At 32.1% G+C, this 17843-nt stretch overlaps 1 protein-coding gene across 1 annotated transcript in view; it reads left to right on the plus strand.

The window, feature by feature from the left end:
- LOC143042582 (adhesion G protein-coupled receptor B1-like) overlaps positions 1-17843 on the plus strand; it is a 49698-nt gene that overhangs the window by 11656 nt on the left and 20199 nt on the right. Inside the window, exons 4-8 of the mRNA XM_076214982.1 lie at positions 628-734; positions 7900-8171; positions 9224-9385; positions 15374-15414; positions 16688-16887. Of these exons, the coding sequence (XP_076071097.1) occupies positions 628-734; positions 7900-8171; positions 9224-9385; positions 15374-15414; positions 16688-16887 (782 nt within the window). The remainder of the gene's footprint in view (positions 1-627; positions 735-7899; positions 8172-9223; positions 9386-15373; positions 15415-16687; positions 16888-17843) is intronic.

Below are 17843 nucleotides of genomic sequence, written 5' to 3' on the forward strand. Positions count from 1 at the left end.
CAAATGTAAACAGAAAATCGATAATGTTTTGATCAATACACGTGCGATATTTTTCACGGTTGTAATGGCGGATCGGTCACGTGAGAGGTTAATGGATGCGCCCATGTTTTCTAGGTCAGTTATAGAAAAATCCGTCTATACATGTAATAAATCCTGTCCACCTGATGCGGCAACTAAACAATTTAACCCATTAATTAACAGTATGTACATTCATTATACAACTCCCTAAAAATGTGGATACATATATTACCCAAGAGGTACGACTGGCAGAAGGGAAATGTATATTATAACCTGACAAAAGCAAATTAAACTAATAATATTTAATTAGGCATGATTTAAATGATTATTAACAGTCTTTATGGACCACAACATGTAGTGACCAATTTTGTTCACATTATAGCATTGAAAAATAAATTCGCGCGGCAATTCCAACATAGCAACATATATATTTTCCTTTGAATTAATAGATATGCATCATTTTCTGTAATGCTCTCTGTCAACTACAAAAATCAAATGAATGTCGCCTTTAATAATTTTCGATCTTAGGATCGTTTGACAATTTATATTAGTAAGCATGAAAACATAAAACTTTATATATAATATTACACATCATTCTTTTCAATACAGTTGACGACGAGGATGGAGACATGGTTAAATGCAGGTGGGCGAATGATGATATAGTAGATGAATGTGGAGGGGTGTGCAACGGCTTAAACGGTTCTGTTCTCAATACAGTATGTTACTCATAGTTAAACCATTGCCGTTACGTCAGTTTATTTATAAACCTTGTTTACTTCTTTCTAGAATCAACACTTTTAACATTGGTGGTTGAAATTGACTCATCAAATTATGTTCAATTATTTTCTTTTTGAGCTTAATTTAATTAAATATAAAAAGGAAAATGTGGTATGATTGCCAAAGAGACAATAGACCAAAATGACACAGAAGTTTGAATTGGCTTATTTCCTATTTTCTGTTTACGAAGCTGTTATATAGAGTATTGGTTTGAGCCCTTACACACTGATGTAAGTCTAAGATTCAAGACTCAACGCAAACTAGTTTCATGAAAACTTATCCTATCGTCTCAAGAGTACCAATAGGAACATGAAAGGATTAAGATAATTAGGTGATTATTTGTCGAGAGATTTAATAAACGACAAAATGGATAAGCGTTAGATCGTTAACAATAATTAATTCAGTCTTTTTTAAACGAACCAACGCTATGTTTTGAACCGTCATTTTGTTTCGATTTGAACGTCATGATGAAGGTATTTTTAAAATCAAGAAAAGATTTGTCGACGCACCAAATTTAAACACTCTTATTGGGTCAAAATAATCTTAAATGTTTTCGATACATCCCATTATTATTAATCGTTTACATCCTCATAGATCGTCATAGTTCTACAAGCAACAGTCAGAACAAAAGGAGAGGCCAAACAAAAACACATTCCATGTAAGAAAAAGTCCCCAAAACAACAATCATATTTAATTAGATACATGTTAATCCAGCAGGACAATTTTACCTCATTGAGGTATAACACTTAAACGAATTAGAAAGAGCAAAATGACCAGTACTGATCTACTATAGTGTGTGATAACATTTTGTAAGGGAATTCGATATTTGCTATACCACTAGTACTATTCATATCAACGCACTTTATTACAATACTACTATACCAATCAGAATGAATTTTTGGTAGAATTTTAAGAAAGCATTTACATTACTTTGTATTCACGTATTTTTTGAGAAAGGTTAAATATTTCAAAAGGGCGAATTTGCTGTTTTATGTTAATGATTATGCAGAATTTAAAAGCCCAAACTTTCCATTGCATAAATGAGGTTCGAGGGTAAAAATTATCAGCAAAAGTTCACATATTTCTTTTTCATTACAAATTTTGTTTATTACACTTTCAGTTGTTACTTCATTATATCATGTAAATGGTACAAAAATCAACCAAAACAATTGAATAGTTTTGGCCTCAGATGACATTTAAAATGTTTATATCATCATGATCATTGAAAAAGCTCAAAATTATCTGCCTTTGGTGCAAAATTGCAATGTTTCTGCATTAAGACTGCAATATCTTTTTTTTACTCACCTGTTACCTATTTTTTATTATTATTTTCAAATAAGCTGTATAGTACGGCAGCTTCGTGAAAACTTGGCACCAAGCTTCCTCTAGCATTACTCTTTGATTTCAGATAGGAAGGCAATCTGAAAAACTGAACCACTTCCGGTAAAATCTAATATGGCGGACATTATTCTTAAATCAGCCCTATATCGATGGCTGGTATGTGAAAGGTTGTTATAATCTTGCTACTTTCATTATATTCGGCACAAACCTTTGTTCTGTGCTACCTTTAGATATATTTTATAGATAATATGACTTTAAAACCCTACTTTTGGTAGAATCCAATATGGCAGACATTGTACCGAAATAAGCGTATGTTTTAGGGAAGGTAATTGAAATGTATTTTAAGGTATTGCTTCTTTCATCATAATGTTAAGGAGCTATTCTTTCGTGCTTCTCATGAATACATTATATAGGACATTTGTCTTGAAAACCTCTACTTCCGGTAATATCCAATATGGTGGTATATAAATCAAAATTTAATTTAATATGTTAAACTTTTTATCAACATGTAAAAAAAAAGTTTTTTGTGCCAGTCATTAACTTTTGACTTTGAGTTATCCTCAACCCACCTATTGTTTGAAATGTTTTAATAAAGACTTAACACTACCAATAAACAATTTGCCATACATTCTAGAGATAAGTACTCAATCTGTATCCTCGAAGAAGTGTTATTGATAGATTGTTTAATCTTTTAAAAAAAGTAACTGAAGTACTTTAACGTCTTTAAAATTACTAATATAGGGCCACAAATACATGTTTATTCACAATCACCGACACGCACCACACGACTCAGTGTACGGGAGACCCGGTTTTCCACATTTACTACGACTGCGGCATCCTTTCTTTCATTCATAATGTACAAGCTCCTGACAAGATGATGAGGCCTCACACAGGATTGATTAAAAGGGTTGCTATTGATCATCTTTGTCCTTTCGCCATCCATAAGCGTCTGAAGTAGTTAGCATAGGAACCAATTCCAAGCTTGTTTCCAATACACAACCACCTTGGTATACTAGTATTGCACGTTTACATGCTGAAAAAGACTAGATAGAGTCGGGGGAATAGCCTTAATATGTCGTTCCTTTTGCTTCTGATGAGTTCGTTCGATCGTTCATCAAAACCACGTATTGTTCTCTCAATGAAATTATCAAATCCATATCTGGTGAGGTAGGCTGATCAATCATCATTATAAATGTTAATGTGACATCTTCAAATGCCATGCATGGCTCCCACGCAGTCTTTTTTCCCCTTTCGAGTAAACGAAGAAACCGTATCACAACTGGTAAAAGGCAGGTAACACAAGAAGTGGATGTATTCACTCAATTCCTAGTTCATTTGAAAGGTCATGGTCAGGATAAATATCTAAAGCTTTTTCAACTCTCAAAAGCACACCATAATGCATTGTTCCTCTGCCTCTATGTCACGGAAAAGCGAAACAGGAATGACAGCAACACCAGTACCAACTTTTTGTTTAAGTCCGTGTCGCACTGCATCAAACACATACACCCAGATGTCTTTTCCAGCATGTTAGAAGTGCAATATACTGAGGCGGGTGTTCGATGAATTGAAATTTGTTCTTATGCAACCTAGTCTAGGCTCTAATGGATGGCGAAGGGACAAACATGGTCAATTAGAACCATTTTGGGCAACTCTTTATTAATCTTCATCATCTTGTCAGGAGCTTATACATTGTGAATGTAAGAAAGGATGCCGAGGTCGTTGTAAATTTGGAAAATCCTATACACTGTTTGATTTGATTATGGTGGGGATTGTGAAAAACATGTATTTGCTACCAAATATTATTAATTTTAAAATTGTTTAAGTGTCTTTATTTTGTTTTTATCTATCTATCAAAATCTCTTCATCGAGGATACAGATTGAGTACTCATCTCTAAAATTTACAGCATATTGTTTACTGGAAGTGTTAACTTGTTATTAAAAAACATTTTAAACATTATAGAAAATAAGTGGTTTGAGGATAACTGAAAATCAAACGTTAATGCACAAAAACCACTTGTTTTATATTTTAAAAATGTTGAAAATTAAAACTAAACATTGATATTTATTTGTTCGCCATATTGAATATTACCAGAAGTAGGGGTTTTAAAGACATTAGGTCTAAAGATTATGTTCATGAGAAGGACCAAAGAAAGGTATCCTACACAATATAATGACAGTACCATTACAATAAAACACATTTCAATTAACTTCTCCAAAATAACTCTTATTTTAGTACTATGTTCACCATATTGGATTTTACGGAAAGTACGGTTTTTGAATACATCTTATCTATATAATATATCCAAAAGTAGCACATAACAAAGGTTGTTGCCGAATATACTGATAGTAGCATGATTATTACTCCTTTTCATATATCAGTCTTTTATATGTTCGCCATTTCGACTTTTACCGGAAGAGGTGCATTTTTTTAGAGTACCTCCCTATCTAATATGAAAGAGTAATAGGTGAGGAATGGCCATGCCAAATTTCAGGCTTATTGCAGGATGTGCACACTGACATATGATTGTAGCCGCTGCACTAGAACTTAAATAAAACAATTGTAAAATATAAGCCATTTCTGTAATTTAGTTCATTTTTTAATTTGATAATACATCTATTTCTCCTATTAGAACCTTTACAAAAATGCATGCTTCTTACGGAGGCAGATTGTGAAACTGTGAAACCTACTTTTTAGCTCACCTTGCCAAAAGGGCCAAGTGTGCTTTTCTCAATACTTGGCGTCCGGCGTCCGGCGTCGTCCGTCGTCGTCGTCCGTCATCGTTAACTTTTACAAAAATCTTGTCCTCTAAAACTACTGGGTCAAATTTAACCAAACTTGGCCACAATCATTATTTGGGTAATTAGTTTAAAAGATGTGTCCGGTGACCCGGCCAACCAACCAAGATGGCCACCATGGCTAAAAATAGAACATAGGGGTAAAATGTAGTTTTTGGCTTATAACTCAAAAACCAAAGCATTAAGAGCAAATCTGACAGAGTTAAATTGTGTATCAAGTCAAGATCTATCTGCTCTGAAATTTTCAGATAAATCGGACAACCGGTTGTTGGGTCGCTGCCCCTGAATTGGTAATTTTAAAGAAATTTTGTCGTTTTTGGTTATTATCTTGAATACTATTATAGACGCGTCTGGCGTACTAAATTATAATCCTGGTACCTTTGATAACTATTCACACCACTAGGTCGATGCCACTGCTGGTGGACGTTTCGTCCCCGAGGGTATCACCAGCCCAGTAGTCAGCACTTCGGTGTTGACATGAATATCAATTATGTGGTCATTTTTATAAATTTCCTGAATTTAAAACTTTGAATTTTCGAAAAACTAAGGATTTTCTTATCCCAGGAAAAAGTAAAAACACAAAAATACTGAACTCCGAGGAAAATTCAAAAAGGAAAATCAAAAATCAAAAGGCAAAATCAAAAGTCCAAGCACATCAAACGAATGGATAACAACTGTCATAAGGAATAGATTACCTTAGCCGTATTTGGCACCACTTTTTGGAATTTTGGATCCTCAATGCTCTTCAACTTCGTACTTGTTTGGCTTTATAAATAAATATTTTGATATGAGCGTCACTGATGAGACTTATGTAGACGAAACGCACGTCTGGCATACTAAATTATAATCCTGGTACCTTTGATAACTATTTACACCACTAGGTCGATGCCACTGCTGGTGGACGTTTCGTCCCCGAGGGTATCACCAGCCCAGTAGTCAGCACTTCGGTGTTGACATGAATATCAATTATGTGGTCATTTTTATAAATTTCCTGAATATAAAACTTTGAATTTTCGAAAAACTAAGGATTTTCTAATCCCAGGAATAGATTACTTTAGCCGTATTTGGCACCACTTTTTGGAATTTTGGATCCTAAATGCTCTTCAACTTCAACTTCAACTTTTTAACAATTTCATTAATTTGGTAAATTTTTGTTAATTTTTACAAAATAATTTCCTCTGTTACTAATGGGCAAAGTACATTATAGATAGAGATAGTTGTAAGTAGCAATAATGTTCGGTAAAGTAAGAACTTCAAACACATCACCATCACCAAAACACAATTTTGTCATGAATCCATCTGCGTCCTTTGTTTAATATGCACATAGACCAAGGTGAGCGACACAGGCTCTTAAAAGCTTCACGTTAATTTATTTATTATTTTTCTATTCAGTATATGATTAATTTAATTTATAGCTAAATAAAAGGCGAAATCCCAAATATGGATTTATTCCATAGAGCCCCCTTAAATATGCAAATAAAAGATCAGATAACTATACCAATACAGAACGTCATGTTTTGTTTTTAAATTACGGAAAAAATGATTTTTTTATCCGAAATTGCAAAAAAGAGAACTTAAAATCTTTGTCATTTCCTTCATACACAGTTTATCCCTATTACTTATTATGATTTGGACCACTCAATGTTTAAATCCTACGCAATTTGATTGGCATAAGTTAATAGTAATTAATTTACCTTAAAACTGTTGATGGTTACAATACATGTATATTAATTAAATCAGAAAGTGCATGAATGTGCATAATATCTCAAATGACCTTCAAGCTGGACACTGGACGAGTCCACATTATGTTTAATCAATGAAACTCAATGTATGAAAGGTAAGAATTGACATTTCTTATATTTTGCTTAGAAAAATGAGAAAGTTTATAAATAGGATGTTTTATACCAATAAACAAGTCATTTTTCGAAGAGGAATTCTTAAATACACTGTACGCAAGGCTACCCCAGGTGAAATTTTTGTTGATCTTAACAAAAACAATATTTCAGTCTCATTTTTATAATTACGATAAATCTCAAACTAAAATAGTCAAAATAGAAGTAATAATACGTCCGATCTGCCTATTTTTGAAAACAAAAATCAATATGATCTTTTTAAGGTCAATTGTGTACCAAGTAAGGAAAATGGCCGTTGTTCTATTATAGTTCGTTTCTGTGTGTGACATTTTAGTGTTGTTTATCTGTTGTGTCGTAGTTATCCTCTTATATTTGATGTGTTTCCCTCTATTTTAATTTGTAACCCGGATTATTTTTCTCAATCGTTTTATAAATTTCGACCAGCGGTATACTGCTGTTGCCTTTATTCGTAAACCGCACACAGTTTTGTTAGGCACTAATCTTGTATTTCCTATCATGATTTCCTTCATAGAGGGCTGCTGCTTACAAGGAAGCTATTATACCATGAGTTCCAAATGGTGAAGTTGAAATTATTCCTTCGTACATTTTACGGACGCCATCACGAGTTGGTTGACCGTTATTGGATATGTTTCTTACATCGTAAATACAATCCCCTTCCCTTTTCATTAATGTGACCTACCGAATTAGACTATTCACCGGGTTTGTAATTACACGAGCAACACGACGGGTTCCACATGTGGAGCAGGATCTGATTACCCTTCCAGAGCACCTGAGAATATCCCCAGTTTTTGGTGGGGTTCGTGTTGATCAGTCTTTAGTTTTCCATAGTGTCTTTTGTGTACTATTGTTTGTCTGTTTGATTTTTTTAATTTGTAGCCATGGCGTTGTCAGTTTATTTTCGATTTATGAGTTTTACTGTTCCTTTGGTTTGTTTCGCCCCTTTTTTAAATTAGAAAATCACGAGTATTATACGGAAAAAAACAAACAAAGATTCAAACTAGTGAGTTACAAGTAGTTTGATAAAACCTACATATACAATTAGATTGATTTCTCAAAGTAATAACTAAAGCACACATTCATAATTGTGTTTTAGGAAACTTGTATCCTCTCATATAATGCAACTGGTAGCACAGGTTGGTATGCCGTTGCTCTTCAAATTGAAGATTTCGCCTTTCAAATAGGAACATATCCTCTCAGCAGCGTATCGTTGCAGTTCCTTATTTTTGTTTATTCATCTACTGAAATGTGTGACAACAAACCTTTGATAGATACATCTACAGACCAGGATGGCGCAGTTATTTTTATTTTACCGAATACAACATATTACAAGACAATTATAGCTAGCACAACGTCTAACAATTCCAAGTGAGTTAGATTAATTATTTAAAAGACTTGAAAGGAATACTTTTGCGTACACTAAACGTTTATAAACTTTTTCAATGTACGAAAAGGAGGTGCACAATACTACAAATTCGTTTGCAGTCTTCGATTTATCTATGACTAATTGATAAAAGCAGATTGATATGCATGATTAATTAAGAAAATGCGACTTCATTATTACAAAAGAGGGACGAAATATACCAGAGGGACAGTCAAACTCATAAATCGAAAATAAACTGACAAAGCAATGGCTAAAAATGAAAAAGACAAACAGACAAACAATTGTACACATGACACAACATAGAAAACTAAAGAATAAACAACACGAACCCCACCAAAAACTAGGGGTGATCTCATTATTACAATTATACAATTATACAGTCAGTCAATATTAATTTATGAAGATGTGGGATACAGCATTCCATCGACAAAATAGTAATAGAAATTTGAACTCGTCATGAAAACTTCAGATTTAACATTCTGTTATGCAACAGTTGGGTACCTACGTAATTTGTGAAGTATTGCGTGTTTCATAAATTATCTGGTAATATGGAAGATTGGAAGCCTGCAGACACGTTTGACATCTCCACATAATATATGTACTTTTCCTAAATCAAAGAACTGCATTTCAGTAGTTGTCATGTATTGTTGTACATAATGGTATATATTATATTGCATATATAATCATATTACGTAACAAAAGTTACCGTAAACTGATATATGATATTGCTTTAGTGCCAATTAAACTTTAATTTAATGACACAAATATATTCTACAAAGTTTTAACATGCTTTTCTATTATAGAATATACAAGTATTATTGCATAATTTGGTGATAATATCACTCTTATAGTACATATTGTATTTACACACTCAATATTAATAATTAATCAATGTTCATTATACTTCCTGTATTATTTCATATCTATATGAAATAAGTACAAGTGTTCATTCAAAGTATTATCGAACAAACCCATCAATCCAAAGGAAAATTGTCACTTTCGAAAGCTGAATGTATTGTACGTTCTATCTCCCTAGGATTTCAGAAATAAACACGGTGTCACCAATTGGAATGGTTAAATCATCGTTATTAAAGTATGGTTCATTTGAAGACAAATGGTATGTTAATGTAACATGGACCACCAGGGAAACAGACATCGGCAGTCACATTTTCTGTTATACGGCTTTTGATTCTACCAGGTACCTTTCTTAACTTAGGGTTTATAAGAAAGCTGCATCATTCATCTTGAATTTCTGTTGTGAATATGATAGAATACATATTAGTTTTTTAACTGCCTGGGTGCGGTAATTGATTTATAAATATCCATTTTAAAATAATGATTTGACATGTAACCAAAACAAATAAACAGATAAAATCTTTTACGCAAGAGATTGTCCATTTTAATGAAAAATGTTATAATTTGATAATTAGTAATTATTTAGAAACATCTTTCCTTCATATTTGAAAACATACTGCAGCTAAAAAAAACCAGATATATATGTTACAATATTGATATTATTTAGAACGTTAAAATAGTAAGTTATACATATAAAAAAAGAAGATTTGGTATGATTGTCATTTAGACAACTCTCAACAAGAGACCAAAATAACACAGAAATTAACAACTAGAGGTCATCGTACGGCCTTCAACAATGAGCAAAACCCATACCGCATAGTCAGCTATAAAAGGCCCCGAAATGAAAATGTAAAAAAATCAATTGAGAAACGGTCTTATTTATGTCAAAAAATAAGATTGTTCAACTACTGACATTTTCAATTGACACAATTGAAATGAGAAAAGGTAAATAGATAAATGCGTAATGGTTGTGTAATGATCAAGAGAAAGGGTCTCATACGGATGTACCTAGTATGTATATAAAAATGAAATAAAGAAGATAAGGTACGATAAAAAAAAAACAACACAAGACCCAGAAAGACAGCCAATACTCTGTAGGTTTTATTGGTATTGATATTGATTTTTTATCAGTATATCACAATCAAACTTAAAACAATTTTCAGATACCTGTATCTCTCCATTACACAAAGTGATGGTTTTTTTCTAACGTTTGGTGACGTCTTTACACTCAATCCATTGAATTTTGGATGTTTATTGATATTTAAGTTTTACATGCGGGTGTTTGTTTTAGTTGTCATTGGCGTTCAGCAAGCTGTCACTAACTGTCAGTACTAGGGAGGTCGCTAATGCGATTATCGTTACGTAATCATTTCCTTGCGATGGCAAAAATGTCAGATTTTTTCCAACTTCAGTTGCTTCGAAAAAGGGAAAAAATATATTGTATGAGCAAAAAATTGATCTGTAATTAAAATTCAGACATTTTTTTTCTAAATACATAAGTTTTATTGGTATTGCAGTGATTTCGTACGATAAAAAAAACACATTTGAAGTGGAGAAGTTTTGAAAAAAATGGCCGCCGTAAAAACTTTGTGTCAAAAGTACTACTGATTTTGAAATTATTTCCGCAAGCTGTTTCTTGTTCGATTTTCTTCATTGATGGCTTCAAATTTTGAAAATATATTCAAGTTTCATGATCCGGTTGTCAGACGTACATAGGTGTCGATTTTCAATACAGAAAAAAAAAAAGATTTAAAAAAAAAATCTTTTACGACTTTGTAAACAACACTGACTATCGGATTCATGAAATCCGGAACTTTTTCTTCCATATGTATCCATGGTTTCTCAAGGAAAACAATAACGGCTAACGGAATTGATTGGATATTTGTATATGCAAGGCGTGGTTACCACGCTTAAAATCTGCGAAAAGAGTTATCAGTTCTTGACTTCCGAAAGTGACGTATCCGCCATTCAGACAGACATGAAACTTGAAACGTGTAACAAAATGACTTTTACCGACTATTTTTTAAACGGACTGCTCACTGAGACAACAGACAACGTTGGAAATAGGCCACGGAGGTTAATCACTTTTGGCATGTTTGGTGAGTACCTTTATTATATCTTTTAAAAGCAAATTTGTCCAATTTCAGGGAGGGGAATTTCTTTTTTTTTTCACAAAAGTCAACAAAAAGAACTTTGAATTATTTCGAAGGTGATTTTTTTTGTTTAATTATATTAAACTTATGAAATAAATGGCACTATCTACCAGCAATTTTTTTAAATGCTCCCCATAGCCTTTTTTTATTTATCCATGAATATGTAATGAGGTAAGTTCTCCTAAAGTTGGAATGTGATCAGTTCGGAATTTCTCGGGTTTTATTTATTGATAATACTCGGAATTTTTCGGTGCTTATCATAATGATTGCATTTGATGATGATGGTATAATTTGAACACATTACATTTCTATTTTAATTTAGAGACAGAAATATGTTGTTTTAACCATTGTTTAGTATTTTACCAACTTTACAATTATCATAAACTTATGGGTAAGGTAAAATGAACTAAACATTTCTTTTTTAAATCATGCTTGTTGTCAAAAATGAATGTGGCAGTTTGGGAGAAAATTTCATACATTTAATACATGTACATTTATATTTATAATTTTTTAACAGAATGCTATTCAAATTAATTGGTCATAGCAAACAATACTGTAGTTATTTTCTTGAATATGCACAATGTTTGTATATATTTGCATATTTTATTCTTATTTATATTCAAACTTTTGATTTTATTTCTGGACTTTTGATTTACTATAGTATATGTCACTTTCACTGTATTTTATAATTTAATATTGATGCCTCTTAACTGACAGTTATGTTTAAACAGAATTGTAGATGCTATGTTTACTTATAACACATGCACCTTATGGTTATCTTAATATATCATCAGGATTGAAAAAATAATCTTTTGAACAATTTTTGTGTTAAAAATTCAGATTATTTGAAATTTGATTGAATTTGTTAGTCTATTATACAATAATATTTTGTGTTTAGAGGAATAATATCGTGTCTGTCCATTCATCTTCCTGAAATTATCTTCTGCCAGTTTGAAAGCCTCATAAGAGGCAAGCAGAGAGTCCCTTCATGTACCAATGTCATGAAGGGGAATACCAATTGGACTCAAAACCCATACAGTGAATTGGTTAGGAAGTTTGAATGAAGCAAATCATGACCATGTATGTGTAGGATTTGAATTTAATATTGCATAGTTCTACCACTCAACTAAATACATTTCTAATGTACAATGTTAGTGCTATTTCACAACGAGCCAAAGCATTTAAATTGTAATAGTATGAAATTCAAAACAGTGTAGCTGTGGCCATTGATTGACCCATCAAAATCATCCATTGACTGGGACAATTTACGTGAACGTTTGTCTGTAACAACCACTGTTCATGACGTACCTACGATAGACATTTAAACTGTGGGGTCAACAAAGGTTTCTTAACGCCTTTAATTATAAAATAATTCGAAAAATTAATCAGGAATAACCTTTGTGTTTTGATTTATATAATTGATATAAATCAAAATATCGTGTTATTTCTGATTAATTTTTCGAATTACTTTATTTAGGTGTTGAGAACCTTTGGTGACCCCATAGTTTAAGTGTCTTTAAAAAGTACATAGTGAGCATTGGTCGTTACATACAAACGTTCACCTTAATTGTCCCAGTCAATGAATGATTTTAATGTGTCAATCAATGGCCACAGCTACACTGTTTTGAATTTCATACTAGAAGTAATATAAAGGGTTCTCTATAAGTAATCACAGTTAAAAAGAATCGTAATATGTTCATGATGAAATCAAATCCAGCAAAGTGTTTGGACTTACACAATTTACAACATGTTGTTTTATTTTTATTTTTTTCAAACTGCAAAACATAAGAAATATTTGGACGAAGGATAGAAAACAGATTCAGAAAATATAATATGATACAGATAAAAAAAGAATTGAATACAGTGTCAAAATTAGCAACGCTTCCTCTACAAAAAAGTTATTACTGGGACACACATGGATAGGAGTTTACTAAGATGAATTTCTTCATTTGTTTAAGAACTTTTAACAGTCTAGATTTGTTTTGATTAAGTTACAGTTTTCCACTTAGACCTGAAACACTCTTGATTTGACATGCACAATGTACTACCAAATTAATTGAACAAATGCAAAATATTGAACTTGTAAATGTACATATTCTTTTGCAGATATGGTAAATTCTGGTGAAGAAACAGCTTCGACCTGAAAATACAAACTTTAGAACATTCAATAAATTTATTCAAATGATGAATAAGTTATGTATCATTATAAGGGATACCAAAACAGTTCAGATTGTCACTATTGCCATTTCCAATAGATTATTAAACTTAAAGACTACATTGGTCTTGATCTTTATATATGTTATGTTCTCGACATATCCTTTTTTTATTGGAAAAACATTTTTTTGTAAAATATATACCAATTTTTTTGGATTAGTGAGACTATATAAGTGTACATTTTACATTTTCTAAGAGAAAACATCACTATAGCAATGTCAGACTATGTAATTACCTAACTCTTTGAGTTGAAATGGATAATTTTTATGTTCTCGGTCAAAATTTGGTTTATTCAAAATCAAAGATTTATTTTCATGCAGTAAACATTTGAAAAACTCTGCGATTTCCAAAATTGTCAATACATTTCTTATTTTTTACCATTTTTAAAATTTTTATTGCATTAAACACTGTTTTTAAAATATGTTACAAAAAGGTGCTTTAACATGTAAAGTCAAAGTAACAGTCATTGAATTCTCTGAAAATTTACTGTCAACTTCAAAATTTAAGATTTCGAGTTAATTTTAGTGTATTTTTGTTGAAAAATAGCTAAAAAATCAACTTTAAAATGCTGATTTTCTTATTCAATATTTTTTTTTCAGCTAAAAGAGTTTATTTTATGTGTGAAACAACTTGATACCAATACAAAACAAGTAGTAGAAAAAAATAGGGTTTTTTACCAGCAATGGCTTACCAAAAATCTACATTTTTGCCAAAAAAAAGCTACCTAAAAAAAGGGGGGGGGGGGGCTGCCGGCATGGTTTTGATTCGTCGAAAAAAAAATATCAGAAATGTTGGCAATATGACTATTGATATATTTCTGTGGACCGTTTGGGTATTTACATAACTGCATATTACCAGACCTCTGCCTGCTTTACATTTGAAGATAAGAATGTCTAAACATAGCAGTTTATTCAAAGATGCCCTTGACACATAGCAAAAATAAACCCGAATTTTTCTTTTTAACAACTTTGAGATATTGTAACTTCCTTGATATTGATGTTCCAAAGGACTTTAGTGGCTTAAATCAAAGCATAAAAGAGTCTCATTGCAATTATGCAGATATATTGCTTGCAGTTTCTAACCCTTTTAATATTTTTGGCATCGACAAATAGCCCAAAGTATATTTTTGCCTTCGCAAAAAAAAGCCAATTTCTTATATCTAAATGGCTATAACTTTTTAACCGCTTGACTGATTTCAAAAATTTTGGCACCAATGAATTTCTTTTTTTGTGCTCTTATCGAATAATGTATCTCTATACTACATTCTTTGATGACCTCCCTATCAGTACTCTCAGATCCTGTTCGTATATTCTTTTTTTTGTGTGGGGATGTAATAATACCCTGTAACGTCAAGTCTGTGTTTTTGTTATTATATGTGTTTTTGCTTGGTATTGATCTGAAGAGTGAGGCCCTTTTCAGCTAGCTTTTATGTATTCTTATGTTATACTTTTACACCATTGTGCCAGTTTGGGGAGGGTTTGCGTCTACTTACTGGTTAAACTGTCTTATTTCTTAAGTGTCTCTAACGAGTTTTGAGCCTGCAATTGAGTGATTGTCATCTTTTTCTTGCAATCATATTTGTTTTTCGTTCATTATTTTGCGTGAGTATTATCGTTTGACAATTAGAGGCCTATTATATCTGACCATGTGTTATTAGTATTGCGTTAACTTCAATATCATTATTGAAATTGATATGAATTTAAATTTACGTGTGATTCTCTTGAATTATTAATTTTCATATGAGTAAAATTTGTCTATGTTCACGTACGAGAGATATCATTTGGCCACCACGATAATTTAAATTAGTGAATGTATTAAATACCAGTACAAGTTCGATGTTAAGAATTGTATGTTTCTCGAAGTCTTCAGTTTTTGTGTCATTGAATTATTGTCGCGAGATATACCTACCTTATCTGCTATAACTATGGTGTCACTATGTCATATAACTAAACTCTTTTTTTTAGACAGGCATCTGACCAGATATGTTTAACATTGAAAGTAAATAGTAAGTAGTTTATAGTTATAATAGAAATTGACACATATGCTTCTGTAGCTGATGAAAATCACTTGGAAACGATATTTGTTGTCAGTCAAACACTTTTCCTTATTATCTGAGACAACGTTGGGCCAAATGACATACAAATATAAAGTAAGAAATGTTTTATTTGGCAAAAGTACAAAATTGTACGGCCATGGCTTGACAAAGAATGGGACTGCCGAGAAGCATAATTGGCAAGTCCCTAGTATATATAATTTAACCTTATAGTCCATTCCTTATTCCTTATTTCCACATTATTGTCCATTCCTTATTCCTTATTTCCACATTATTCTTATTCCTTATTTCCACCTTTTTGTTATTCCTTACAATGTCATTTTCTTATATATATCAATATAATATCCTTATTAACATTATTGCTTCCAAAATATATCGGATGCTGGCCCTGGGAAACAGAATCTCAGCGGATACATAATTCCATTATAAGAAGCATAATATATTTGTAGATGTTGTGTCGCTATTTTCGCCATTAAATGGTCGGAGTCTTTGTCTCAAGCCGTGACGAAGGATTGGGATTACAATCGGAATAAACTACCAGTCATTTCAACCCGAAAAATAAAACAAAAACAGCAGAAAAACGAACAACATGATATATAATATTTAACACGTGCATATTAATTACATTTTAGGAGTATATCTTTAATTTAAGTGGTGGGTGGGTGGGTAACTTTTGAAACAAACATTAGTTAATTCATACGGAACCCAATTTTTTGCGTCTTATCTCTGCTGTATTGTGGTAAAGAAAAAATGATGACGTCACAGTTATGAAGGTTAGAATAATTAACGTGACTTATAATACATAACAGGTTCCATCATGTGTGCAAAGCGGGACAACTCCCAAAACGTAAGCCCACTTTCCTCCGATAACCGGATGTATTCTTCATGGGAATAAATCTTATTATGTAAATATTTAAAAAAAAAGGGAGGTACTCATATTTATGAACCGACGGTTCTTAAATGCACAGAGTCTGTAAGCGGCAGAATAAACTCATACATTAGGTTTGACAATTGAAAGGTAACCATAAAAATAAAAAAATAAATGAACATGATACATGTAAGTGCTTAATAAATTGCTATAAACTGAAATAAACACTTGTTATATATATGTAGAGGTGTATTTCTTGCAATGACCCGACACGAATAAAATGAATAGAAAAACCGTACAAAAAATGATAAAAAACACCATTCATGTTATTCAAAACATATTTGCTTTTTTCTATAGACCCATCAAACTTCTGCCAAATTGTTGTGGATTCTTTTAACACTGTATGGAACCTAGCTAGAATTAACACTAATGTGTCTGCTCAATGTAGTGGTGACTATACTGGCACAATTTCAAGATACTGTAACACAGAAGGACGATGGGAAGAACCGGATTACAGTAAATGTACACATATAGCTATCAAAAACTTACAAGAACAGGTCAGTTGTATGACATTTATAGACTTTATATATCACAGTTCCAATCGTCGTTGCCATCGTCGTTGCCATCGTTGCCATCGTCGTTGCCATCGTCGTCCATCATCATCATCATCATCATCATCATCATCATCATCATCATCATCATCATCATCATCATCATCATCATCATCATCATCATCATCATCATCATCATCATCATCATCATCATCATCATCATCATCATCATCATCATCATCATCATCATCATCATCATCATCATCATCATCATCATCATCATCATCATCATCATCATCATCATCGTCATCGTCATCGTTATCATCATCATCGTCGTCGTCGTCGTCGTCGTCGTCGTCATCGTCGTCGTCGTCGTCGGCAGCAACAGTAGCAACAGTAGCATCATCATCATCATCATCATCACCATCATCATCCAAATATTAATTAATATACATTCAACAAAGAGAATTAAATACACTACGAATTGCATACCTTATGTCTTACGATTACTAATGATAGTCTTACTGTCTTCTTTTAAATACAACATGTACACAATTCAAATTTTAACCTGCCATGAATCAATAAGATTATCAATTTTTACAAATAGTTCAAATTTATAACTAAGATTTTTCTGAGAGTTAGGACCACTTTAATTTTGACTTTCTTTGTTTAGCAGATAAAGTTTATGCATTTGTGTTTGTTTTTAGAATATTTTGTGCTCTACTTACATTATATATCTATGCATGTATACTACTAAATAATGAGGTCCGATTGTTAGTCATATTCGAGGCCCATTTGTTTTAGTCATAATTAATATTACTAAAAATAGAAAAATTCTGGGTCACACTCAATACTTATTCCAAAAAATCATGTCACATTTAGCTTCCGGTTGTCATTACCTGATACCTTGTGTAAATGCCTTCTCTATCAGGAGAAAATAGAATTCTTTTAGTAGTTTTATA

This window comes from Mytilus galloprovincialis, chromosome 8 (assembly GCF_965363235.1).
Source record: "Mytilus galloprovincialis chromosome 8, xbMytGall1.hap1.1, whole genome shotgun sequence".
Lineage (NCBI taxonomy): Eukaryota > Metazoa > Mollusca > Bivalvia > Mytilida > Mytilidae > Mytilus > Mytilus galloprovincialis.